We start from the raw sequence: 23,514 nt of genomic DNA, 5'->3' as shown, positions 1-23,514 counted from the left end.
ATTTCCGGATAACACAATTATAGCATGAATAAAGACAATTATCATGAACAAGGAAATATAATAATAATGCTTTTATTATTGCCTCTAGGGCATATTTCCAACAGTCTCCCACTTGCACTAGAGTCAATAATCTAGTTACATTGTGATGAATCGAACACCCATGGAATTCTGGTGTTGATCATGTTTTGCTCTAGGGAGAGGTTTAGTCAACGGATCTGCTACATTCAGGTCCGTATGTACTTTACAAATCTCTATGTCTCCATCTTGAACATTTTCACGAATGGAGTTGAAGCGGCGCTTGATGTGCCTTGTCTTCTTGTGAAACCTGGGCTCCTTGGCAAGCGCAATAGCTCCAGTGTTGTCACAGAAGAGCTTGATCGGCCCCGACGCATTGGGTATGACTCCTAGGTCGGTGATGAACTCCTTCACCCATATTGCTTCATGTGCTGCCTCCGAGGCTGCCATGTACTCCGCTTCACATGTAGATCCCGCCACGACGGCTTTGCTTGCAACTGCACCAGCTTACTGCCCCACCATTCAAAATATACACGTATCCGGTTTGTGACTTAGAGTCATCCAGATCTGTGTCGAAGCTAGCATCGACGTAACCCTTTACGACGAGCTCTTCGTCACCTCCATAAACGAGAAACATTTCCTTAGTCCTTTTCAGGTACTTCAGGATATTCTTGACCGCTGTCCAGTGTTCCTTGCCGGGATTACTTTGGTACGTTCCTACCAAACTGACGGCAAGGTTAACATCAGGTCTGGTACACAGCATGGCATACATAATAGAACCTATGGCTGAGGCATAGGGGATGACGCTCATCTCTTCTATATCTTCTGCCGTGGTCGGACATTGAGCTGAGCTCAAGTTCATACCTTGTAACACAGGCAAGAACCCCTTCTTGGATTGATCCATATTGAACTTCTTCAATATCTTATCAAGGTATGTGCTTTGTGAAAGACCTATGAGGCGTCTCGATCTATCTCTATAGATTTTGATGCCTAATATATAAGCAGCTTCTCCAAGGTCCTTCATTGAAAAACTTTTATTCAAGTAGGCCTTGATGCTGTCCAAGAGTTCTATATCATTTCCCATCAACAGTATGTCATCTACATATAATATGAGAAATGCTACAGAGCTCCCACTCACTTTCTTGTAAACGCAGGCTTCTCCATAAGTCTGTGTAAACCCAAACGCTTTGATCATCTCATCAAAGCGAATGTTCCAACTCCGAGATGCTTGCACCAGCCCATAAATCGAGCGTTGGAGCTTGCACACTTTGTCAGCATTCTCAGGATCGACAAAACCTTCCGGCTGTATCATATACAATTCTTCCTTAAGGAAACCATTAAGGAATGCCGTTTTGACGTCCATTTGCCATATTTCGTAATTATAGAATGCGGCAATTGCTAACATGATTCGGACGGACTTTAGCTTCGCTACCGGTGAGAAAGTCTCATCGTAGTCAACCCCTTGAACTTGTCGATAACCTTTAGCGACAAGCCGAGCTTTATAGATGGTCACATTACCATCCACGTCTGTCTTCCTCTTAAAGATCCATTTATTTTCTATGGCTCGCCGCTCAACGGGCAAGTCAGTCAAAGTCCATACTTTGTTTTCATACATGGATCCTATCTCGGGTTTCATGGCTTCTAGCCATTTGTCGGAATCCGGGCCCGCCATCGCTTCTTCATAGTTCGAAGGTTCACCGTTGTCTAACAGCATGATTTCCAAGACAGGGTTGCCGTACCACTTTGGTGCGAAACGTGTCCTTGTGGACCTTCGAATTTCAGTAGGGGCTTGATCAGAAGTATCTTGATCATTAACTTCCTCTCTAGTCGGTGCAGGCACCTCAGGAACATTTTCTTGAGTTGCGCCATTTTCCGGTTCAAGAGGTAATACTTCATCAAGCTCTACTTTCCTCCCACTTACTTCTTTCGAGAGAAACTCTTTCTCCAGAAAGGACCCATTCTTGGCAATAAAGATCTTGCCTTCGGATCTGAGGTAGAAGGTGTACCCAATAGTTTCTTTTGGGTATCCTATGAAGACGCATTTTTCCGACTTGGGTTCGAGCTTTTCAGGTTGAAGTTTCTTGACATAAGCATCGCATCCCCAAACTTTTAGAAACGACAGCTTAGGTTTCTTCCCAAACCATAATTCATACGGTGTCGTCTCAACGGATTTCGACGGAGCCCTATTTAAAGTGAATGCGGCAGTCTCTAAAGCATAGCCCCAAAAAGAAAGCGGTAAATCGGTAAGAGACATCATAGATCGCACCATATCTAATAGAGTGCGATTACGACGTTCGGACACACCATTACGCTGAGGTGTTCCAGGCGGCGTGAATTGTGAAACTATTCCACATTTTCTTAAGTGCGTGCCAAACTCGTGACTCAAGTATTCTCCTCCACGATCTGATCGTAGAAACTTGATTTTCCTGTCACGTTGATTTTCAACCTCACTCTGAAATTCCTTGAACTTTTCAAAGGTTTCAGACTTGTGTTTCATTAAGTAGATATACCCATACCTACTTAAATCATCAGTGAGGGTGAGAACATAACGATAGCCACCGCGAGCCTCAACACTCATTGGACTGCACACATCAGTATGTATGATTTCCAATAAGTCGGTTGCTCGCTCCATTGTTCCTGAGAATGGAGTCTTGGTCATTTTACCCATAAGGCATGGTTCGCATGTGTCAAATAATTCATACAGTGTCATCTCAACGGAATTACGTGGTGCCCTATTTAAAGTGAATGTGGTTGTCTCTAATGCCTAACCCATGAACGATAGTGGTAACTCGATAAGAGACATCATGGTATGCATCATATCCAATAGGGTGCAGTTATGATGTTCGGACACACCATCACACTATGGTGTTCCAGGCGGTATTAATTGTGAAACAATTTCCACAATGTCTTAATTGTGTGCCAAAACTTGTAACTCAGATATTCATCTCTATGATCATATCATAGACATTTTATCCTCCTGTCACAATGATCTTCTACTTCACTCTGAAATTACTTGAACCATTCAATAATTCAGACTTGTGTTTCATCAAGTAAATATTCTCAACATCTACTCGAATCATCTGTGAAGTAAGAACATAACGATATTCACTGCATGCCTCAGCACTCATTGGACTGCACACATCAAAATGTGTTACTTCCAACAAGTTGCTATCTTGTTCCATCTTACTGAAAACGAGGCTTTTCAGTCATCTTGCCCATGTGGTATGATTTGCGTATCTCAAGTGATTCAAAATCAAGTGAGTCCAAACGATCCATCTGCATGGAGTTTCTTCATGCGTATACACCAATAGACATGGTTCGCATGTCTCAAACTTTTCAAAAACGAGTGAGTCCAAAGATCCATCAACATGGAGCTTCTTCATGCGTTTTAAACCAATATGACTTACATGGCAGTGCCACCAGTAAGTGGTACTATCATTACTATCTTTTGGCATGAAAATGTGTATCACCACGATCGAGATTCAATAAACCATTTTTAGGTGCAAGACCACTAAAGGTATTATTCACATAAATAGAGTAACTATTATTCTCCTTAAATGAATAACCGTATTGCAATAGTCATAATCCAATCATGTCTATGCTCTACGCAAACACCAAATAACAATTATTCAGGTTTTAACACCAATCTCGATGGTAGAGGGAGCGTGCGATGCTTGATCATATCAACATTGGAAACATTTCCAACACATATCGTCAGCTCACCTTTAGCTAGTCTCCGTTTATTCCGTAGCTTTTATTTCGAGTTACTAACACTTAGCAACCGAACCGGTATCTAATACCCTGGTGCTACTAGGAGTACTAGTAAAGTACACATCAACACAATGTATATCCAATATACTTCTATCGACCTTGCCAGCCTTCTCATCTACCAAGTATCTAGGGTAATTCTGCTCCAGTGGTTGTTCCCCTTATTACTGAAGCACTTAGTCTCGGGTTTGGGTTCAACCTTGGGTTTCTTCACTAGAGCAGCAGCTGATTTGCCGTTTCATGAAGTATCCCTTCTAGCCCTTGCCCTTCTTGAAACTAGTGGTTTCACCAACCATCAACAATTGATGCTCCTTCTTGATTTCTACTTTCGCGGTGTCAAACATCGTGACTACCTCAAGGATCATCATATCTATCCCTGATATGTTATAGTTCATCACAAAGCTCTAGCAACTTGGTGGCAATGACTTTGGAGAAACATCACTATCTCATATGGAAGATCAACTCCCACTCGATTCAAGTGATTGTTGCACTCAGACAATCTGAGCACAAGCTCAACGATTGAGCTTTTCTCCGTTAGTTTGCAGGCTAAGAAAATCGTCGGAGGTCTTATACCTCTTGACGTGGGCACGAGCCTGAAATCCCAATTTCAGCCCTCAAAACATCTCATATGTTCCGCGACATTTCGAAAACGTCTTTGGTGCCTCAACTCTAAACCGTTTAACTGAACTATCACGTAGTTATCAAAATGTGTATGTCCGATGTTCACAACATCCACAGACGAGGTTTGGGGTTCAGCACACTGAGCGGTGCATTAAGGACATAAGCTTTCTACTGTCCTCATAATCGCTACTGTCAACTTTCAACTATATTTTCTCTAGGAACATGTCTAAAACAGTAGAACTAAAGCGCGAGCTACGACATAATTTGCAAAAGGTCTTTTGACTATGTTCAAGATAATTAAGTTCATCTTATGAACTCCCACTCAGATAGACATCCCTCTGGTCATCTAAGTGATTACATGATCCGAGTCAACTAGGCCGTGTCCGATCATCACGTGAGACGGACTAGTCATCATCGGTGAACATCTTCATGTTGATCGTATCTGCTATACGACTCATGCTCGACCTTTCGGTCTCCGTGTTCCGAGGCCATGTCTGCACATGCTAGGCTCGTCAAGTTAACCCTAAGTGTTTTCGCTGTGTAAAACTGTCTTACACCCGTTGTATGTGAACGTAAGAATCCATCACACCCGATCATCACGTGGTGCTTAGAAGCGACGAACTGTAGCAACGGTGCACAGTTAGGGGAGAACACTTCTTGAAATTTTGTAAGGGATCATCTTATTTACTACCGTCGTCCTAAGTAAACAAGATGCATAAACATGATAAACATCACATGCAATCAAATAGTGACATGATATTGCCAATATCATTTTGCTCCTTTTGATCTCCATCTTCGGGGCTCCGTGATCATCATCGTCACCGGCATGACACCATGATCTCCATCATCATGATCTCCATCATCGTGTCTTCATGAAGTTGTCTCGCCAACTATTACTTCTACTACTATGGCTACCGGTTAGCAATAAAGTAAAGTAATTACATGGCGTTGTTCAATGACAAGCAGGTCATACAATAAATAAAGACAACTCCTATGGCTCCTGCCGGTTGTCATACTCATCGACATGCAAGTCGTGAATCCTATTACAAGAACATGATCAATCTCATACATCACATATTATTCACCACATTCTTGTTGGCCATATCACATCACAAAGCATACCCTGCAAAAACAAGTTAGACGTCCTCTAATTGTTGTTTGCATGTTTTACGTGGCTGCTATGGGTTTCTAGCAAGAACGTTTCTTACCTACGCAAGACCACAATGTGATATGCCAATTGCTATTTACCCTTCATAAGGACCCTTTTCATCGAATCCGTTCCGACTAAAGTGGGAGAGACTGGCACCCGCTAGCCACCTTATGCACCAAGTGCATGTCAATCGGTGGAACCTGTCTCACGTAAGAGTACGTGTAAGGTCGGTCCGGGCCGCTTCATCCCACAATACCGTCGAAACAAGATTGGACTAGTAACGGTAAGCATATTGAACAACATCAACGCCCACAACTACTTTGTGTTCTACTCGTGCAAAGAATCTACGCAATAGACCTAGCTCATGATGCCACTGTTGGGGAACGTAGCAGAAATTCAAAATTTTCCTACCTGTCACCAAGATCTATCTATGGAGAGACCAGCAACGAGTAGAAAGAGAGTGCATCTACATACCCTTGTAGATCGCTAAGCGGAAGCGTTCAAGTGAACGGGGTTGATGGAGTCGTACTCGTCGTGATTCAAATCACCGATGATCAAGTGCCGAACGCACGGCACCTCCGCGTTCAACACACATACAGCCCGGTGACGTCTCCCAAGCCTTGATCCAGCAAGGAGAGAGGGAGAGGTTGAGGAAGACTCCATCCAGCAGCAGCACAACGGCGTGGTGGTGGTGGAGGAGCGTGGCAATCCTGCAGGGCTTCGCCAAGCACCGCGGGAGAGGAGGAGTACTTGTGAGAGGGGGAGGGCTGCGCCAGAACTTCGTCTATATCTCCCATGCGCCTCCCCACTATATATAGGGGTGGAGGGGCTGGTTTCTTGCCCTCCAAGTACATTGGGGCGTTGGCCAAGGTGGGAGGAAAGAAATCTCATTATTTCCTTCCCCACCGATTGTTATCCCCCCTTTTTAGGGATCTTGATCTTATCCCTTCGGGATATGATCTTATTCCTTCTAAGGGGGGATCTTGGTGCGCCTTGACCAGGGGTGTGGGGCCTTGCCCCCACTACCCACGTCCATGTGGGTCCCCCCATGCAGGTGGGCCCCACTCCGGAACCTTCTAGAACCTTCCCGGTACAATACCGAAAAATCCCGAACATTTTCCGGTGGCCAAAATAGGACTTCCCATATATAAATCTTTACCTCCGGACCATTCCGGAACTCCTCGTGACGTCCGGGATCTCATCCGGGACTCCGAACAACATTCGGTAACCACATACAAACTTCCTTTATAACCCTAGCGTCATCGAACCTTAAGTGTGTAGACCCTACGGGTTCGGGAGACATGTAGACATGACCGAGACGTTCTCCGGTCAATAACCAACAATGGGATCTGGATACCCATGATGGCTCCCACATGTTCCACGATGATCTCATCGGATGAACCATGATGTCAAGGACTTAATCAATCCCGTATTCAATTCCCTTTGTCTATCGGTATGTTACTTGCCCGAGATTCGATCGTCGGTATCCAATACCTTGTTCAATCTCGTTACCGGCAAGTCACTTTACTCGTTCCGTAACACATCATCCCGTGATCAACTCCTTGGTCACATTGCGCATATGATGATGTCCTACCGAGTGGGCCCAGAGATACCTCTCCGTTTACACGGAGTGACAATTATCATGAACAAGGAAATATAATAATACTTTTATTATTGTCTCTAGGGCATATTTCCAACAAGGCGCACCCCCTACAGCCCATGTGCCCCCTCGGGACAGGTGGCCCCACCCGGTGGACCCCCGGGACCCTTCCGGTGGTCCCGGTACAATACCGATAACCCCGAAACTTGTCCCGATGCTCGAAATAGCACTTCCTATATATAATTCTTTACCTCCGGACCATTCCGGAACTCCTCGTGACGTCCGGGATCTCATCCGGGACTCCGAACAACATTCGGGTTTCTGCATATACATATCTTCATAACCCTAGCGTCACCGAACCTTAAGTGTGTAGACCCTACGGGTTCGGGAGACAAGCAGACATGACCGAGACGACTCTCGGGTCAATAACCAACAGCGGGATCTGGATACCCATGTTGGCTCCCACATGCTCCACGATGATCTCATCGGATGAACCACGATGTCGAGGATTTAATCAATCCCGTACGCTATTCCCTTTGTCTATCGATATGTTACTTGCCCGAGATTCGATCGTCGGTATCCCAATACCTCGTTCAATCTCGTTACCGGCAAGTCACTTTACTCGTACCGTAATGCATGATCCCGTGACCTGACACTTGGTCACTCTGAGCTCATTATGATGATGCATTACCGAGTGGGCCCAGTGATACCTCTCCGTCATACGGAGTGACAAATCCCAGTCTTGATCCATGTCACCCAACAGACACTTTCGGAGATACTCGTAGTCTACCTTTATAGTCACCCAGTTACGTTGTGACGTTTGGCATACCCAAAGCACTCCTACGGTATCCGGGAGTTACACGATCTCATGGTCTAAGGAAAAGATACTTTGACATTGGAAAACTCTAGCAAACGAACTATACGATCTTGTGCTATGTTTAGGATTGGGTCTTGTCCATCACATCATTCTCCCAATGATGTGATCTCGTTATCAATGACATCCAGTGTCCATAGTCAGGAAATCATGACTATCTGTTGATCAACGAGCTAGTCAACTAGAGGCTTATTAGGGACATGTTGGTGTCTGTTATTCACACATGTATTACGATTTCCGGATAACACAATTATAGCATGAATAAAGACAATTATCATGAACAAGGAAATATAATAATAATGCTTTTATTATTGCCTCTAGGGCATATTTCCAACAACCAGGGCATAGCAGTTAGAGATAAATTGGAAGAAAAAAAAAATGATGGGTAAGAACCCTTCTAGATTCAGAGATACAAGAGCCTTTTATGGCAAAAAAAAGAGATACAAGGGCGGGTTTTAGAGAAGATACAATTTTTTTGTTGAGAGAAGATACAAAGTTTACTTTACATAAGATATAAATTTTTATACAAAGGGCTTCTCATAAAAACATACACCATGTCCCAGTGGCAACCCTAGGAAATTCCATGTTAAGGGAGATAAGGGTTAAAATATAAAAAAAATCGGAAAAGAGGAGTGCCCAACCTCTATGTCACATGATGTACGCAACCATATTATTAAACATGAAATAAGTTCAAGCCACCGAGTACCTAGCAGTAAAACAAATAAACGAAAAAAATTACCACAAGCGGTTGAACCTCAAATTACATACCTCATCCACATAGTCTACGAGTGGCTCACCAACCAAACTAATTGAATAAGCCCATTACAACCGTTTTTAGCTGACTACACCCAGAGGTCATAAGTGCCCGCGCATCCATACACTGTAGTGATGACCACATATGGATTGAGGCTGTAGTTGTGCGAATAATCTGCAATAAATTAAGAGAAGACGATCTGTTAAAAACATAATCATTCCAGAAATTTCACATTGCCCAGAGAAATGACACAAACTCCCACATGTATTTAGCCCTTCAGCTTATGATAAATACCACCTAACCAGTTTCCAAACAAATTTAAAATACGGGTTGGTGGTGCTATACTGTATGTAACATGACTTGTGCGCCAGATCAAGGTAGTAAACGGACATGACATAAATAAATGATTAACTATCTCCTCCTAATCATAACAACAACATTTTTTGCTGCCATGTCAGTTAGTCTTATCAATGTTATCTTTGATAAGAACTACCTTCCTCTGCAAAACTCACACGAAAACTTTCATCTTGAAAGGAACCTTAGTTTTCCAAATATGTTTTCTATGAAAAAGAGTTCCAGAATCCATAAGATCTGCATATATATAGACTTCACACGGAAGACACGCTTAGTGGCTAACCTTTACTGGAATGAATTTGGTACCTGAGTTAGATTAATTGACATCAACCTAGAAACCGAGTGGACACACTTAGTACATTTGTAACCCAGTAATGCCCTGCGAAATTGGATACTCAAAGGGCTATCCCCAAGAAAAGAAGCCACCGAATCCTCTTTTCTAAACATAGTATTATACATGGTCGGGTATTGTAGAGCTAATGAAGTGTCACCCAACCAGACATCTTCCCAAAAACTCGTCAATTGGGTGTCATCAATCTTAAAGCAACCTTTCTAAAGAATGGAAGACTTGACCTTCATCAAGCCCCTCCAATATGGTGAGGTGATAGGCTTAACATCTACTTGGGGTAACATTTTGGATTTCAGATATTTATTATGCAGCAATTCTTGCCGAACACATTGCTCATCAAGTAGGTTATACACCATTTGCCGAGTAAGAGTCAAAATGATATAATTGACATTTATTTGTACTTGTTTCTCGAAAGAAAATTCCTTTAGTTGTACTTGTCTTGTATGAGTCCTTTTGGTAAGCCTCATTAAGGGAACTGCACCCTTTTAGGACCTCTTTCTACGCAAGGTGAGGACACAAGATGGGCACTGTGGGCCAGTAAATAAAGTTTAACTTCAAGAAAAAAACAGTCATCTAGAAGCTTATATTGCAAGTGGGGACTTGCATCTACAATTTTATTGCAGGTTAGAGCAGTGAGATTTGGAGAGTCAGTTGAAGCGAAGAAAGGATAGTGAGAAAATCTTCTGCGGCGACTTTCCATACAAAAACATGAGTGAAATTTGAGGAATTGTTGTGAAATGTTTTTTATTGTAAAATCGATGTCAAGTCCCTGGACCATGGGTTGCACACGCAATTCGAGCATAGGAATAACTCGGAATGTACCTAACAAATCATAAAAATTGCACCCTCGCAAAGGTCACTTTCGCTCAATCGTACAAGGACGACAACATGGGCCATGCTCCAACAAAGAGAGGTGAGGACGAGCAGTTTTTAGTGGTTGCTCTATAGAGATTCTTTTTAGCGTTTTCCTACATTATGGTCCAGATTTTATGATCTGCATTATTTTGTTCTTTTCATCAGTTTTTCCTTCTAAGGTTTATTTTTAATTTGTTTCCTGTAAAAAAACCTAAATGTTTTGACTACTTTCACCATTCTACTTTTTAACAAAATTTTGGAATATATATTAGATTAACAAACATTTTTTAAATTTTGAAACATTTTTAATGTAAACATTATCTAAATTTTCTAGGATTTTTAAAAATAGTGAACATCTTTAAAATTCACAAATATTTTTAGTTGGGAATTTTTGTAAAATTAATGAATATTTTTAATATACAAGATAGTTTTATAAAATTCATAATCATTTCGAAAAATTCATGAACTGTAAAAAACCTTTTATTTTTATGTTAAAAATAAAGCCAACCTAAAAATCAAGGAAAATAGAAAACCAAAATAGTAAAGAAAAAGCTTGAACCGGTGGATGAAGTAGTAGCGATCGTGCAGCTGGGATGGCTCATCCACTCATGAGATGTAGCGTGTGTATATTCTGCCGACAATATGACGCAATAATTCAAGTACAGGCACCTGTCACTTTCAAGTTTCAATCCATAAGGACGATAGAGAAACAACAACGAGGAGCAGGTAGCCCGGACAGGCCCGTAATGCGATCCGACGCTTCGAGCGCCGAAGAGGCGGGCAAATGGGGAATGTATTCGGTGCACCCGCACTTGTGATGCTACCGGTGCACCGGATGCCATAAAATGTTTTAAAAAAATCTGAAAAAAATCTAGTACGTTATGATGTCAGAAAAAATTGTATAAAAATCTGAAATATTTTTTGAGATATAAAAATAATAAATTTGACATCAGTGTGATAATGGGTCAAATCTAAAGCCAAAATTATGTTACGTACTATTTACTGTTGAATTTGTCATTTTTGTTTTTCAAGTTATGTTTTCAATTTTGACTTGAGATTTTGTGACAACTTACATTGATATTGTTGCGAGTGTGCTAATTTGTTTTTCGAAATTTTTAAACATTTTAAAAGTACAATGTGAATTCGGTGCACCGGTAGCATCTCAAGCTCCGATGCACAGATATTTCCCCCGGGCAACTGAGCTCAAGAAGCAAATTGGCCACCGATTAGACGAAGAAACCCAGCCAGTCAACAGATCAAGCAGAGATGGGCTCTTTCATGTCTTATCATTTATTTTGTGTTTATTTGTGTTTAAATGATTCTAGTATAAAGTTAGCTTTCTAATAGATCAACGAATGTGCATAGATAACAAATCTTCTATATCTAAATAGCTACCTATATTAATATCTTTTTCTCCCAACATTTGTCATCTCAACATACACATGGAAAGATGCACACGTCAACACGCAAGCATGGACAAGAATTTCCATTCTATTATGTTATTTATATTTAATACGGAGTACATATTTTACAATTATACAACAAATCATATGTATTTTTAATTTTAAATTTTATATTATTAACCCAAATATTCATGTTTCCTACAACCAAACCTCAATGAATTACATTGCAAACATCTCCACAACAAAATGAGGGTTAACTAATTGCATCACGCCAGAAATTTGTTAACGAGGTTCATCGACATCGGCTACGTCTCTCAGGACGCCCCTACTTATTTCCTAAATCGACAAAGTACAACGTCAACAACCCACCGAGACCACCAGACAACGTATTCGACCACCCGCCAAGACCAATTCAGACAACCTTGTCACAGGCACCAGACCGTCCCTCGTGTTCCCTCGTTACCCTACCAACTTATGGCTAGCCTGGTGTGCTCGTTGTAGTCGTTACCGAAAAAGGGTTTCCCCCGCTTTGTATTCCAAAGCAACCAACACCGATACAGGATCGCTGAGGCGAACAGCACAACAAGCCCAAAAGACAAAAAAAGAAGAAGCAAATGCCAACAACGGCAGCTTGACAGAGCGCGGATGCCCCGCCACCGCTACGCCCACCAGAGACAAACCACTACAACCCGAGGCTCCGGACCACCGCGTATAAAACAGCACCTCCAAGAAGGAAAGCGACGCCGACGACGCTGTTGCCCGAACATGTCCTAGGGTTTCCCCGACACGCGGAGGGAGGTGGGGGATGGATATCACCGACACCCTCTAGGAAGGAATGGTGGCACCCGCAGGTGTCATCGCATTGGAGCTGAAGACCGGCAAGGATTTCTCCCAACTCCAATCCCCACCGCCCAACGGACCGGAGCCGACCAGCCAGACCGCCGCCCACCACCATGCGCCAACGCGGTTGCGCCGTCACCCACGCCACCTCACTGCGAACACGAACACAAGGCCAAGAGGACCGGAGAGAAGCGCCCCGCGGAGGGAGAAGCAACACCGAAGCCGAACGGGAGGGAACCACCTCCACCGCCGTCGTGTGGGAGGCCAGAGCCTCCGGCACCATCGCGGTAGCCGTCCGGACGCGGCAGTAGGGCATGCTAGGCCACCCCTTGCCCGATCAGGCCCGAAACGGGCCCGCTAAGCCCCGCCGCCACGCTGCAGCAAGCCGGCGATGGCGTCCCCAGCACCCTGCCGCTCATCGCCTCTCCCCCGCCTCCCGGAAGCCACGAAGCAGACCCGCCCCGCCATCGGCCCGCCCAGGCCCAGATGGGGCCCGAAGGGCCCAGATCTGGGCCGAGCGGGCGCCGCCAGACCGCGCCGCCGCGTCGCCCCGCCGCCAACGGCGACGCCGCCGTTCAGAAGCCCGCCCCCGCTCGCGCCAGGAGCCCCTGCCGCCGCGCTGGACCGCCGCCGCCTAGAAGCACCGCCCGGGGTCGCCCCGTCCCGCGCCGGCGGACACCCGAGAGGGGAAAAGCCAGGGGGCCGCCGCCACCAGCATCGCCCGGGCCAGGCCCGCAGCGGGCGCCAACGACGGCGGCAGAGAGGAGGGGAGAGGGAGAGGCGCGCGGGGGAGAAGGCTGGGCGCGGCCGGCCGGCCGCGGGGGCGGCGCGGTCGCGGGAGAGGAGAGCTTTTGGCTCACAAGCCCTCTTCAGCGTTGTAGTCGTTTCCAATCAAATATCTCGGACTACCCCTGTTTTCGCAGTTCTCTCGCACGTCGAGCTTCATCCCTTGATTGACCGTGTCGCCAGTCATATCCGACGTGGAAGGCTACACTGCTTAAGCATGGCGGCATGCTGATTTTGGTCAACTCCATTCTCACAGCCACGGCGGTTTACTACATGCTCTCACTTGACCTCCCTCCCTAGGTAATCAAGTGTCAGGACAAGTTGCGACTATTGTTCTTCTGGCGTAGGCAATATGAGGCCAATGGACGCAGTTGCTTGTGGCATGGAACAAGGTATGTGCACCCAAGGAGTTCGGTGGCCTGGGGTGCACACTCTTCATTTGATGGCGCTGGTTTGAGCGCATGGCCTCTGACAAAACGTGGGTGGACACGATTTCGCCATTCCATCCGAGGGGGAGGAGATTTTTAAAGCGGGTCTTTGGTGCTCTCTGGCTGACGACAGAGATATGCTTTTTTGGTTCGATAGGTGGCTGAACGGACTAGGAATGAAGCAACTTGTCCCCGATCTTCTGAAATTTGTGAACAAGAACACACCACGCCACCTCTGTGTGGTAGAGGCACTGAACGACGACCTTTGGGTTCGTGACATTGGCGATGCGCCCTCCATTTCGCTGATCACTTAGTTTCTACAGCTTTGGGCCAGGCAGGTTCAGCTGGTTATATATATAAAGCGGGGGCGAAAGCTTGTTTCGAGGAGGAGGTTCAGCTGACTGCCTTGCCAGACGATGTCTCATGGAGTTGGAGGCTTCCGTTAGATGGGAAATACAGAGCGAGTTCTACGTACTAGGCCATGTTCCTAGGCCGGGTCTTCCCTCCCTGCGCGGCGGAGCTTTGGCATTCTTGGGCACTCTTGGACATCAAGGTATTTTTTTGGCTGGCACTTAGAGATAGGTAGTGGAGGCTGGTCGCCTCGCGCACCGTCAAGTGCAACATCAGGACTGCTGCATTCGGTTCGCCATGCTTCTCCCTTGGCGGCTCCACAGATTCACCCGATGACTCCAATGAAGCTTGAAGACTGGTGGCTGCAGGTACAAGGACATTTCTAACCGATCCCAAATAAATAGTGAAGTATCCGGTGGAGTAAACCCTTAGTGAAGTAAATTTAATCCACTAATTTTTGGCAGAACCTAACCGATCCCCTATATATGACGGAGTAAAAAGATCATTTGCATTTCATTTTCGGCCACCGAAACACATTTCTTCGCTTTGTTTTTATTCAGCGACATTTTGATACATTGGAGTACATAATTCATCAATTCTTTGCTACGAGAGAAGACCAAAGAAAACAAGAACCACAATCAGACATTTTAAAAGATATCCAATTTCCGTAACTGCTCCCACTAGTTGGACTAATATCTTCTCTATGTCTTCATTGTTGATCCGCAGCTTCTCGAGCTTGCACACTTTTTTCTTCTTCGATTCTAAAGAAGTAGATGTCGCTTCACATCTAATCCCATCTCTAGCCTCTATTCTAGCAATGAGTACACACACATCTATCAATTTTCGTGCTATCAATAGAGTGCTATCAATAGAACAATGTATTCTTTTTCCCAGTACCAAAACTTGCATCCATCCTACACACAAACTTCAACAAACAATGAGCTACCGTAATTGCGCCGAATCCGGTGAACAACCGAGTCAAAAGAAGCACACACCCCATTACTTTTGCGCTTGAACAACACTCATCCGGAATGTTGCGGCGTGGTAGAAACTCGGTGCACCACCTACCGCGGGCAGTCGTCGCACTGTATGACCGGTAACTGCGAGCCGACGAGCCAACACTTAGCCCGGGCGACGACCAGGCATGTCTTCACCGACGAACCGCTGACAGGAGAGATTCGAGTGTCTAGAAGAGGGGCCGATACCTGCATGCCGCGCAGAGGCATTGCTGGGGCTGTGCGGTCCGATTCCCGACCAATCCATGGCAAGGCGCAGTCGCCTGCGGCCAGAAACGCCAAACCCGGCGGCAACGGCAGCAACCGCAGATCCATCGGTTATGTGCCGGCGACGGGAAGAGGAGGCATAAATCCAAGTGGTCGAGGATAGTGGCGGAGCCTACAAAGCATCCACAACGACGGGCCGGTGCCGGCGGGGGTGGGAGGGGCGGCGCTGGCGTAGATGCGGCGCGGAGAGGCAGTGAAGGAGAGGCGCGACTTTTACTCGGTCGCCGAATGGTGGAGTAAATATAGGAAAATCCGCCGCGACTGAGTATAACTTTTACTCCCTTGACGGATTGGGTATCGGCTTGGTAATAATGAAAGAAATAAAATCGAATTTTTACTCCTCTAACCAGTTATAGAGGATCGGTTAGAAATGCACTAACACCATGGTAAAGAATGGCGCTCAATTCATTGATCTTGGTGACCGTCAGGTTCATCTGGCTACGATACCGACGGAGGTAGTTAGCGTGCCAGTGCGGAGTTTGTGTTTGTGGAAGCGTGCGCGGTCGAGCGGAGACCGCAACGAGTGAATGGCCTGTAGGCTCTTTCTGGGCGGCGAAGTAGTTTGTTTTGGTGCGTGTGTGAGGTGTGAACTTTGGACTCGACGCTCACCCGGCTCTCGGGAGGTACTACGACACTGCTACGTCCACATGCTGAGTCCGCAGCCCTATCGTTCCACTTCCACCCGTGACATACCGTACCGAAGACTTTTCCGGCCAAAATCTGACCACCTTGTGTTCTCTTCGCACCCACTGATGTGCTGTGCCGACCTTCCGATCTCGTGTAACCTAACCTCCAGCGATTTCCATGCTGACAAACATGCATGAGGACGTACTTGGTCCAAGATTCCGGCTCCATGCGACTAGTGGTCTTTTTATTTTGAGGTAATAGCACAGGGAGTCCCACAACTTGTCCTAGATGTGACGATTTGGTCCCAAACTTGCAAAAGCCAACTATTGAGTCCCACAACTTGCACCCAATGTGCAAATTTAGTCCTAGCCAATCAGACGACGACAAGTGGAGCCTAGTCAGCAGAGCCGATCAGCGCAGCACATTTTACAATTATCCCCTGGCCTTAGCAGTAATCAACCCGCTCCAACCCGGGTGCGTGGCTCATCCTCCGGCCCGCCGGCGACGGCGCGTGGGAGCCATGGGGCCGCCTCGAGTGCTGGCGCGAGCGCGGCGGGGCGGGGCGGGGTCGTCCGACAGCCTCGGCTACCGCTTCGACCTCCTCGTCCCCGGCGTGGACCACGCCGTCCCCATCGCGGACTCCACCATCGCCGCGTCCAAGGGCGGCAAGTTCGCGCTCGACCTAACAGCCGCGCAGCCCCTGAGCCGGGGGAGCACCCCGGGCTGCAGCCCGCGAGGCAGCGACGACTTCAGCCAGTGGCCTCTGGGGAACTACCGCGGGTTCATGATGTCGGCGGTGGTGGAGGGCGAGGGGCGGTGCAGCAAGCCCACGGTGGAGGTCGGGGTGGCGCACGTCGGGTGTGCGGAAGACGCGGCGGCGTTCGTGGCGCTGGCGGCGGCAGTGGACCTGAGCATGGACGCGTGCAGGCTCTTCTCGCACAAGCTCAGGAAGGAGCTCTCGCACCTGCGGTCGGACGTCCTCCGGCGACCGCCGGCGGCCGGCAAACATCTCATTCCGACGAGCAAACTGTACAAAGTAGAGCCGATAATCTAGAAGACAATTTAGCTGGTTCTTTAGTTGGTTGCAGCCGTAGTAGTTGGATTTTGGCGATGGGTTAGTAGAGTACTTGGTTAAGGCAACCCTACAAGCAAGGCCCCTTATTTTTTTGAAGGGAAATAACTTTTGGGGAGGAACGGGGAGCGCACGGCACAGCGGGACAGGGAGCATGGCAATGGCAGGTGTGGTGGAGGAGCACGGCCGGTCTCCCTGCCAGTCCGGCACGCCCACCAGTCACCCACCGGCCGTGCAGCGAGGCAACGCACCGCGCCAGTGGGGTGGGGTGTGCGATGGGAGTGTGGGGCTGGCTGCCGTGCTCAGCCTGTCGTCCCGTGAGACGCCGCCGGTCACGGTGGCCTCCATCGCCGGCGACGAAGGGAGGCACCACCTTGGGGCGACGACCACGGCGTCGCAGGGGCAGGTGGTGATGAACTCCAAATACCTTAGGGCGGCGCAGGAGCTGCTCGACGAGGTGGTAAGTGTGAGCAAGGACGTGGACGCCAAGGCGAAGAGCGCTGCGTCGGTCAAGAAGAAGGAGGATTCGCAAGGCCTTTCCGGCGGCGGCGGCGGGGAGGAAGACGCCAGCGGGGCCAAGGGCGGCGCGCCAGCGCCCGAGTTCTCGCGGAAGTTCCGCTGCCTCCGCGACGCCATCGCCTCGCAGGTGCACGCCGCCAGCCGTGCCCTGGGCGAGGACTGCGACGCCGAGGGGCTCGGTGGAGGGCTTGGAAGGTAACGCAAGGGAGAAATGAGAAGTGCGGTGTAGTACGAGTTGATTACTGCTAAGGCCAGGGTGGTAATTGCAAAATGTGCTGCGCTGACCGGCTCTGCTGACTAGGCTCCACTTGTCGTCGTCTGATTGGCTAGGACTAAATTTGCACATTGGGTGCAAGTTGTGGGACTCAATAGTTGGCTTTTGCAAGTTTGGGACCAAATCGTCACATCTAGGACAAGTTGTGGGACTCCCGGTGCTATTACCTCTTTTATTTTTGTTAAACTGCACAAATGTTGATTTGTAGCTGCATCTTTACAGTCACAGTCAGCCAGAACTAGCTTCAACAAGATACTCCCTCCGTTCGGAAAAACTTGTCTCTCAAATGAATGTATCTAGCACCAAGTTAATGCTAGATACATCCATTTAAGGGACACATTTGGGACAAGTTTTTTCGGACGAAGGGAGTATATACGCTGGTTCATGCAAGCACATGGGGAAATTGCTAATTATACGCTAATGTGACGATGATTGCTCCTTTGTATATGGAAGACGTACAATTGCTAACACGAATACATGGTTACACAACGAGTGAGTTACAACCAAGTACACATTTTCTTGGAACTAATGGACACGCTTCCCATATGTAACAATAATATTTGCTCAAAATAGCAAAATAAAAAAGACATTATCACAAACTTATGCGTTCACTCAGAGTCCAAGAACTTACGGTCTACGGGACTTGTTCAGTATTAGAAGCCGGTGTGCTATATCTGTCATTGCTGGTCTTTGGTCCACGTCAAGGTTGAGACACTCGACTGCTATCCCTGCCAGATTTTGAAGAAGCTCCAAGTCTTCTGCTGCCGCAATTTCATTGTCAAACAACTCGGTTATTCTGTTCTCGTTGTTGTGAACTTCGAGGAAGCTCTTTACTAAGTTATTATTGTCAGAATGTGTGGTCTTCTTCCTACTAATAAGCTCCAACAACACCACTCCGAAGCTATACACATCACTCTTTTCAGTTAGCAGGCCTGACTGCAGATATACTGGATCCATATAGCTCATGTCACCGATGACTCTTCTGGTGTGTTCTTTGTCTCCCGCAATCAACCTTGATATGCCAAAGTCCGAGATCTTGGGGGCAAACTTATCATCCAAAAGTATATTTGCTGGTTTAACATCACCGTGTAGGATTTTGGTGTTTGTTTTTGAATGCATGTAAGCAAGACCATCTGCCGATTCTACAGCAATACTTAAACGTATATCCAAGTTTAGAGGCTTCTTGTCTTTGCTGTGAAGAATGTCATCCAGGCTACCACCAGAGAGAAATTCGTATACCAGCAACGGGGTACCAACCTCGAGGCAACAACCTATGAGCCTAACAATATTCTTGTGGATGACTTGAGATTGGATGATGACTTCATTTGCAAATTGGTCATTTTCCAGCAGACTACCACTAATCGGTTGCTTCACCGCAACTTGTTCTTTACCAAGAGTGCCCTTGTAAACTACACCGAAGCCACCTCTTCCAATAAGATTGCTTTCCTTTAAAATTGGCACGAGCTCCTCCTTTTTGAATATTTTAATATTTTTTGCTCTCTCTAGTGTAGGTCCACCATTCTTTTCATAGAACTCCCTGGTCTTCCTTCTCTCTTTGCGGAGAAGAACTAGAAATGATATAACTACTATGATAGAAATACCACCAATGATACCTACATGGCAAAACATCCTACTAAAAAGTTTGCAACAAATGATATTGCATAAAAGATAATAAATTACTGATTCAACAGGTTATTTAGAATTTGACTTAAAAGCAGAAGTACTAGTGAATAGTTTAATAGTAGAAAGAAAGGGGAGGGACTTTGCCTTGTCCTCTTCGAGTCAGCGACCCTCACAAAGTAAGCCATATATATGTACTCTGTCTCGAGGAATTGGATTTCTATACCAAGCGGAAGTATTTGTATGTGGAGTTGTGGACCTTTGTTGGTTGCATCCTTGTACGTTTACCGCAAGGTGGATCGAGAAATTGAGAAAATGCATAAATGGACGAGTAGGAATTGAGCAAAATGCACCAAGGAAGAAAGTAGTGTTGGATCCAATGTGAATGTTGGGCAGATTCAAGCTTACTAAGCTAGTCCCTACGTTGATATTGGTTGTGTGCATCCTAATCGTTTAGAGGCCCGGTGTGTGCTCATAGTGAATGTATTCTCTTGATGCAACATTATAAGTCAATAAAATCCGCTCTTTATCGGAAAAAAACTAGTCTCTATGTACTTGTAGCTCCCGAGGAAGGGCGTGAGGACCTCTTGCTTTGATGAATTTTGACCAAGGCACACATTATTCTCATTTTCAAGTCCTTTTATAATTTGTTTTGATAGTGATGTGCTATGAAAGGAGAAGCTACTCTACCATGCCAACAAGCTGAAAGGGCCTTAATAGGATCTTATGTGCCAAAGTCTTAAAGCCATTTCAATCCCATTTTTAAAATCATTCTAAAAATCATTTTAATGACCCTCTTAAAATTTCATATCTTCTTTAGAGCAACAAAATTCATACACCAAAAAATATATTGCCAAAGGCACCACGCTCTACCAAAATATTGTGGGTTCTATTTGAAATGATTATTTTACATGTGAGCTAGATTGATTAGTACATCTGCCATTGAACTTTTCTAACTTTGACAATACAAGTATACAAAATTATTTAGATTGGTTAGTTCATATTTTGGTTTTGTTTCTCATAACTTTTACTAAGAGAGAAATACTACCATAGATCATATTAGTCAAAGGCATATGATATGTTGGAAACCATGCCAATTTCTTGATGATCCAGAGCACTGTGCATCCTAGCAGGTCCTTTGGACTGGCATTGAAGTGGAAATGTGGAATACACAGACAAAAAAAAAGGAAAAGAAGTGGACCACGCAAGCTCACACAGGGTAACCGGCCCCATTATTTGGTCAAGGATGACGGCTCGTGTCTGGGCCTGTCTTGAGCGTGCGTACGCGCAAATGAGCAGGGGTCGTGTACGTAGTTGTCCATGTACCCCATTTTGACTTATTATTTACCTATCTTTTCAGACTTCATTTTAGAATTAACATGGTATCCTATATATGAACATTCATCCTATCCTATACTTTTATTAATTAAGTACATATCAGTAGTATGAAAATTAGCAGCATATGTATTAGCAGTTGAAGTGGTACTTACCCACAATCGCCTTGGCTACCAGGGGAAATTTCTCAACACACTGTCCTAATTTCCCATCGCCTCTCATTCCTGGCTTGCATGGACAATCATATCCTCCCAACCTGTTCTTGCATATGCCTTTGCTCGAGCAGTAGTATAGATCGGGGAACTTGCACTCATCGATGTCTTGAGAAGATAAAATTAAGGATATGAAATTAATTAAGCTTGAGTTAGTTAATTACTCGTCTAAGACAGGATGGAGTGTGCTACTGCTACTAGTAGGTCAACGAATTGTTAACTTGATTGAGATAGTACCTCGGCATCCATCGGCGATGTACGGGTTGCCCTCGTAGTGCTCCGAGCATTTGCACACGTAGCTGAGTGCATAGCCCGAGAGGCCAACTGTGGCGTTGACACAGTAGCTGTTGCTGCTGGCGCACGCGTAGTCCGGAGGTGGCCGCTGGCCTTTCGCCGGGCACGAGGCGTTCCCGACGATGGCGAAGTCGAGCACCACGGGGAAACTCTCCATGAGCAGCGTGTCGCCGTACAGGTCCGGCGTGGAGAAGACGTAGCGCGACTTCTCGACCACCATGGCGTAGGAGCACGGGCTGGACCTCAACAGGGCGTTCTCGTTCGGGACCACGAGCCCCGGCTCGACGCTGCCGTACTCCGGCACCGGGGGCAGGGCGGCCTCGCAGCAGCCCTGCCCCGCGCACGACCCGTTCCTCGCCGCGAGCTCCCGCTCCGTGCCAGTGCGGCAGACGGGCGTGGTCGAGCCGTCCATGACGACGTCGACCCTCCAGCCCACGCCGACGACGACGTTGAGCGTCTGCGACACGGCGAACGGCCCCTCCGTGATGCCGAGCGTCATGGCCTGGGTTTGGAACCTGTACTGGGTGCTGTTGGTGCTGCAGCCGGACGTGATGGGGCCGTACGCCCGCGCCTGGCTCCTGTCGGCTGACATGTCCACGAGCTCCACTGGAAAATACGAGGTGTTGTACCCCAGATAGGCGGCGGCGTCGGAGGCCGCCGAGGCGTCGCTGTCTGTGACCGTGATGCGGTTGGTATCGGTGTCGGCGAGGAACGCTCGAGGGGGGGCGACGGAGTGGTCGCAGGTGACCTGGAAGCCCTCGCGGAAGCAGCCGGGCATCAGACCGAAGGGGAACGGGATGCTCATGTTGCCGCACTTGTCAGGGCAGCCCGGACGTGTGATCGGCAGCTGCTCATCTAGTTCAACCCCGGCCATGGCTGCTGCGCCTGCAAGAATGAGTACAAGCTGGACTGTCAGTGGCAGCAGCCTGGATTGCGAGGGCGTGGGCATGTTCCTGCGCGCGATCTGCTTTTCTTTCCTTTTTCTTCTTGGCTAGCTTGGATGCTCTCCGGTTTGCGCACCATGTGTTATATAAAATCAGAAGTCAACAGCGAGTCAACTGAGCTTCGTCGTCACGGACTTAACGCGTTTCCAAGTTTTTTTTGAAAAAAGGTCGATTTTATTAGCTGAAAATAAAGCATCACGAGAATACAAACAAGATGAGCACACATCCGTCCTCTACATAGTCAGGATGCACACAATCAACACCAACACATAAAAAACACACATGCAGATAGCAAAGTCATATAATACAAAAGCTATGCATGGACGAGAAGAAATAAAATCCAAAGTGATCGGATCGATAAACTACATGAAAGACCATATTCGCACAAATTATCTCAAGACGCCATATGGACAATGAGGTTCTTCAATAACAACGCCTTCAGGAAATGAGCGACACTCAATCGTCGCCGTCACCGGATCCGGCCAGTCATGGACTCATGGCCAGAATCAAGGTTTTCACCTTGAAAAAACAGTCTGAACAATGCCTTCAACAAGGTAAGCGCATCTCTAGTAGACCCCGTATAATCGCCGGAACTGTAAAATTCCGGCGATTATGCGGGCTTGGGCCGTTTTGTCTGCCAAAACAGATACCGTAAACGCAGCCTGGCCCGTAAAACTTTTGCGGTGCCCCCCCCTCGACCAGTATATGTGCGGGTTCGACTGCTGGATATGGGCCCGAAACCTATCCCTCCGCCGCCGCGAAAATCCCCAATCCCTCACCGCCGTCGCGCCCCCAATCCGCCGCTCGCTATGACCAACTCCGCCCGTCGTGACAACAACGACCCCGAGCGGGCGCGTTGCGTCAGATCCGACGCGGCGCGGAAGCGCGCCGCCTTGCGGTACACACGCCACGGGGCCGGAGCGACGTGCTGGTGGCGTCGTCGGGCTGGAGGACTTCCTCCACCGGCGAAGGCGGACGCCATTTTGCCCGTGTTGCTAGCACGCAGTGCGCGGGAGGAGGAAGCGGAGCGGCAACGCCGTCGGAGGGACGACGAGATCGTCACCGAGCTCTACGAGCAGGGAGTCGTGTCGGTCCTCGCGTTCAGCGACAAGGAGGATTGGCGCCGCGAGGCCGCTGAGTAGGAGCGAATCTTCGTCGACCTCACCTCCGACGATGACTCCAATTG

The 23,514-nt window shown here is 47.1% G+C and overlaps 1 protein-coding gene and 1 pseudogene across 1 annotated transcript; one reads left to right on the top strand and one right to left on the bottom strand.

The window, feature by feature from the left end:
* Nucleotides 1-16,519: 16,519 nt before the first annotated feature.
* On the top strand, nt 16,520-17,166 carry LOC123115138 (uncharacterized; annotated as a pseudogene).
* Nucleotides 17,167-18,138: 972 nt separating this feature from the next.
* Nucleotides 18,139-22,363, bottom strand: LOC123113765 (wall-associated receptor kinase 1). Its single transcript, XM_044535071.1, has 3 exons — nt 21,328-22,363; nt 21,034-21,198; nt 18,139-19,536 (listed from the first exon to the last, which is right to left on the bottom strand). The coding sequence occupies exons 1-3, from the start codon at nt 22,331-22,333 to the stop codon at nt 18,551-18,553; spliced, it is 2,157 nt and encodes a 718-aa protein (XP_044391006.1). The 5' UTR covers nt 22,334-22,363; the 3' UTR covers nt 18,139-18,550.
* Nucleotides 22,364-23,514: the final 1,151 nt, after the last annotated feature.

Source organism: Triticum aestivum, chromosome 5B (genome assembly GCF_018294505.1).
Source record: "Triticum aestivum cultivar Chinese Spring chromosome 5B, IWGSC CS RefSeq v2.1, whole genome shotgun sequence".
NCBI classification, from domain to species: domain Eukaryota; kingdom Viridiplantae; phylum Streptophyta; class Magnoliopsida; order Poales; family Poaceae; genus Triticum; species Triticum aestivum.
Note: the sequence above shows the minus strand (reverse complement) of the source record. Positions and strands in the feature narration are given on the sequence as shown.

Bases quoted from the DNA above. Each gene is read 5' to 3' on its own strand.
- LOC123113765 (XM_044535071.1), bottom strand. From the start codon at position 22,333: ATGCCCACGCCCTCGCAATCCAGGCTGCTGCCACTGACAGTCCAGCTT. The intron at 21,199-21,327 runs GTACTATCTCAA...TATCTTCTCAAG, and splicing joins CATCGCCGATGGATGCCGAG to ACATCGATGAGTGCAAGTTC. The intron at 19,537-21,033 runs GTAAGTACCACT...TTTGCCATGTAG, and splicing joins GGTAGCCAAGGCGATTGTGG to GTATCATTGGTGGTATTTCT.